At 36.2% G+C, this 4398-nt stretch overlaps 1 protein-coding gene across 1 annotated transcript; it reads left to right on the top strand.

Annotated features, from left to right (window-relative positions):
- Nucleotides 1-634: 634 nt before the first annotated feature.
- On the top strand, nucleotides 635-3368 carry LOC307027657 (uncharacterized protein). The gene is made up of 3 exons (XM_079695935.1): nucleotides 635-1267; nucleotides 1381-1476; nucleotides 2323-3368. The coding sequence occupies exons 1-3, from the start codon at nucleotides 1235-1237 to the stop codon at nucleotides 2623-2625; spliced, it is 432 nt and encodes a 143-aa protein (XP_079552061.1). The 5' UTR covers nucleotides 635-1234; the 3' UTR covers nucleotides 2626-3368.
- Nucleotides 3369-4398: the final 1030 nt, after the last annotated feature.

Raw genomic sequence — 4398 nt, 5'->3', positions numbered from 1 at the left:
TATTTTGTATATATATCTGTCACTAAGGTACTTGAGACTTTACTTGGGTGTACAGATTTTTTTGACAAAATTGTATTTAATCAAGAAGCTTTATCTGGGCACTTTAAGTCTTTTCAAGACGGCAAGTATTACAAGGAGAATAAGCTACTGGGAGAACAAAACACTTGTATCAGTTTGGGATTATACATTGATGAATTTGAAGTGTGTAATCCATTGGGGACCTCTAGAAAAGTTCATAAGATTACGGCAGTATATTGGGTGGTTCTAAATTTACCAGCCAGGTTCAGATCGAGTCTCACTTCAATTCAGTTGGCTGTCTTGGGTAAAAGTGTAGACATAAAAAAATATGGTTATGAAAAGTTTCTTGAGCCATTGCTTAAAGATATAAAGTGCCTAGAACAAGAGGGAATTTTTGTTGAAGTTGTGGGCCAGTTTGTTAAAAGCACTGTGTATTGTGTATGTGCTGACAACCTCGGTGCGCATGGTCTTGCTGGCTTTTCTGAAAGTTTTAATGTTGAAAATTTCTGTCGGTTTTGTTTGATTAGTCGGGGCCAAATTGCAACCACTGAGGTTAATGATTTTCAATTGAGAAGTGGCCCAGGTATGACATACCTGGGATTCCCTCCTTCAGAGACCAGAGGCCAGCTGATGAATGACACATCAGCAGAACGTTGGATGACACCTCTGATGAAGACGACGACGTCTCAGTTGAAACTGTCATGGTAACATCCTTTTTTACTTGCTTGTCTAAACAGTAGAAATAAATTGCAATAATAACAAGAAGACAAAAGTAAAATGTTTAATCAGGTAAGAATGTGTGTTTTTTTTTTATGTCTTCCAAGGAGTAATTCACTTTCTGCAATTTATGGATGTGGCATAGTCACCCTTTTTATTTAATTTTTAATCCTCAAAATCCATGGTTAAAAATGAGGTTCTTTATTTCCTGTGGTGCATTTTAGTATGTAATCCACTTTTTCACAGGTCACAGAAAAATGGTCAGATATTTAACATGGTGCAGACTCATAACAAGTTACCCAGGAACTTCCTGTAAGAAATTCTGACATTATGGTTTGAAAATTGATAATATTTTTTTGGTTTTCTTGTTAAGATATCTAAGGAATTTCATCGTATCACGAGCAAAGACCTCCTGGGGACTTTCAATGCATCCCTTGACAAGTTTGGGCCTGGCCTGCTGAAAATCTACAGGTCTAAGAAAGGAGCTTTTGGTCAGGAGATGGAGGACCTCCTTGATCAACTTGATGATCAGGTCAGTGAACTGCTCTTTTGCCTGGCAGTTTTAGAAGAGCATGAATATACTTATTAGGAATGACAACATTACAGTACTATACTAATTGAACTACTTATGTTTTCCACTTTTAGACATCCGACATTGTGTCCCACCGGAAAACAGCAGCACTGAGAGGCCTGCCTATCTACCTCCGCGAAGATGCAACCACGTTTTTCCTGAAGTGCTTGGTAAGTAAAAGTAACTGCAGGAAAGACAAATAATTCAGGTCATGCAGCTAATTACTTGTTGTTACTTTACTTGTTGATGTTTTTAAGGAGTAGTTAATCCAAAATGTAAGTACACCTCCCCAGGGCAGTTTATCAGTCCAGATGATTTTGGGGTGAGGGTTGGACTTTTCCACTTCAGATCCCTTTTTTTCTGCTGAGGGGAACAGTTGGTCATTTTGGGTGGTGTTTCAGCACAAGGTTGGTGGGTTACATTGATTAAAGAAAGAGATTTATTTTTTCTGGTTAATACCTCCACAAGTTAAATGGCAAATTAGTATAGCGTGGTACTAAATAATTAATTTCATTAGTATAAATGTATTTAGTCTGAATGTTTTTTTATTTTTTTTAATCTTTCTTAAACAAATCATTAATTTGAAAGCTGAGAGACAAAATTTGAAAGATGATCCTCTAAGAGTAAGGCTTTTTTTGGCTGTCATTTTTGTTTGTTTTAAAAGCAGAACCATTGTTACAATGGGCTCTTTGCACAGCTTCACTACTTCCTTTACACCAACTTGTTTACTTCATGTAAATCAACCTCCTTAAACTACTAAATCTATTCTTGGCTTTAGAAGTTTTCATTGGCTGTCAGATTTCAGTTTATAGCTGCCCATGTTCTTCTGCCTTTTTTTTAACATTTCAACTTCTTTTAGCCGTTATGAAGCCAATCATCTCTGCTTACAAGTTATACTTTTCAGCTTTAGCATTAACCTTTTCAGAATTCACACATATTTTTTTTTCATAAAATGACTCTTTCTACTGTCTTACTTTTTCTAAGCTCTTAATAATGTACCTGTTCTCCTTCCTCAGGACACCGACATTTTGGCACCAGTGCAAGGTGCATCTGTTGCCATCCTCTCTGTGCTACATGATGAAGCCGACAACACTGTGCGAGACCAGGCGGTTGTGTTGGAAGGGGACATTGTGCTTCATAATATTCCAAACCTCTCTACTGCCATGGCATACCTCTTCGGCCTCCTGTATGCCCTCAACATTGATTTTCCAAAACAGATGAGGTACTCCTTTGAGGCAATTCAGACCATCTTTTTTTCGCTCGGTGGCTCTCGATGCTCACAGCGCACAAGGTCACTGAAAGCGAAGCTTGTACTGTGACTGTTATTGAAGTTTAAGTGCATTGTTGTTACACTCATGTAAAACAAAACAAAGTTCATATGCTTCACCTCTGGATTATATAATAATTCAGCAGTTGCCAAAGGGTGTCTAGTGTTTCAACTGTTAAATTCATTATTGTTAAGTAAAGCTTGAATGTGTATATGCAAAAAACAAGAAAAATGGCTGTTCACATGTAAAGTCAACAAATGGCACAAAGTAATTCAGTGTTAATGTGTAAATTCAGAAGCCGCCAACCATGAGGGGGGGTGGAGGGTAATCATTATATACAGTACGTGTTCAGTAAGACTAGCATTGATTTAAAATACTCAGCATTGAGGAAGATTCACCCCAAATGTTACTAGACTATAGAACAGTATGCACGTTTCATAATCTGCAACAAACAAGTTAATCTCTTTGACCTCTGGAATATATAATCATTTGGCAGTTGCCAAGGGGTGCATATAGTGTTTCAACTGTTAAATACATTACAGTTTAAGTAATCTTTAAGCTTGGATGTGTATATGCAAAAAAAAAAGTAACCAAATGGCTAGAATGGCTGTTCACATGTAAACATTTACATTTCAGTTCAGTGTCAATTTCAAATTCTCAGCATGGAGGAAGATTCACTCCAAATGTTAATATTAGACTAATAGAACAGTATGTATGTTGTTTTTTTACACATGCATTAATGATGGTTTTACTGTTGTTCACTGGTAAACTGAATAAAAAAAATCTTGACAACATTCAGCTGTAGTGTGTATTATTAATTATCCATATATTGAGCAGTTTTGAATGTAAAATTATAGCCAAAATAAATTGTATTATTTATTCAACAAGAATATTTGTGTTAGGTGAATCAAGGAATAAATGCCATTGGAGGAATAATTGTGTATTTATACAACAAGAATATTTATATTTAAAGAAAGTAGAAATACATGACATTGATGGGAAAAATTGTTTATTAATTCAACACAAAAATCTGTGTTTGGTGAAGGTAGAAATACATCGCATTCAAGCAAGAAATTCTTAATTAGTCTCACAGTATTATCCTCATAAAGTGAACAAAAAGATCCAAGTTGGCAGAACTCTTGGCAAAACTTAAAAACCTTAGTTAAGTCAACAACAGCTGGCAAAAGTTGAGAAAACTCAAAAATCTCTTGCATCATGTTGCCTTGATATTTTAAGTTTTCTCAACTTTTTCTTTTTTACAGTGTATATCCTCCTTCTTTATCCTCCTTCTATATCCTCCTTCTATATCCTCCTTCTATATCCTCCTTTTATATCCTCCTTCTATATCCTCCTTCTATATCCTCCTTCTATATCCTCCTTCTATATCCTCCTTCTATATCCTCCTTCTTTATCCTCCTTCTATATCCTCCTTCTATATCCTCCTTCTTTATCCTCCTTCTATATCCTCCTCCCTCTTTATCCTCCTTCTATATCCTCCTTCTTTATCCTCCTTCTATATCCTCCTTCTATATCCTCCTTCTATATCCTCCTTCTATATCCTCCTTCTATATCCTCCTTCTATATCCTATTTCTTTATCCTCCTTCTATATCCTCCTCCCTCTTTATCCTCCTTCTATATCCTCCTTCTATATCCTCCTTCTATATCCTCCTCCGTCTTTATCCTCCTTCTATATCCTCCTCCCTCTTTATCCTCCTTCTATATCCTCCTCCCTCTTTATCGACCTTCTATATCCTCCTTCTTTATCCTCCTTCTATATCCTCCTTCTATATCCTCCTTCTATATCCTCCTTCTATATCCTCCTT

Source organism: Notothenia rossii (assembly GCF_949606895.1).
Source record: "Notothenia rossii genome assembly, contig: scaffold_222, whole genome shotgun sequence".
NCBI classification, from domain to species: domain Eukaryota; kingdom Metazoa; phylum Chordata; class Actinopteri; order Perciformes; family Nototheniidae; genus Notothenia; species Notothenia rossii.
This window is presented reverse-complemented; position numbering and strand designations above follow the sequence as displayed.

Bases quoted from the DNA above. Each gene is read 5' to 3' on its own strand.
- LOC307027657 (XM_079695935.1), top strand. From the start codon at position 1,235: ATGGAGGACCTCCTTGATCAACTTGATGATCAG. The intron at 1,268-1,380 runs GTCAGTGAACTG...TTCCACTTTTAG, and splicing joins TTGATCAACTTGATGATCAG to ACATCCGACATTGTGTCCCA. The intron at 1,477-2,322 runs GTAAGTAAAAGT...CTCCTTCCTCAG, and splicing joins CGTTTTTCCTGAAGTGCTTG to GACACCGACATTTTGGCACC.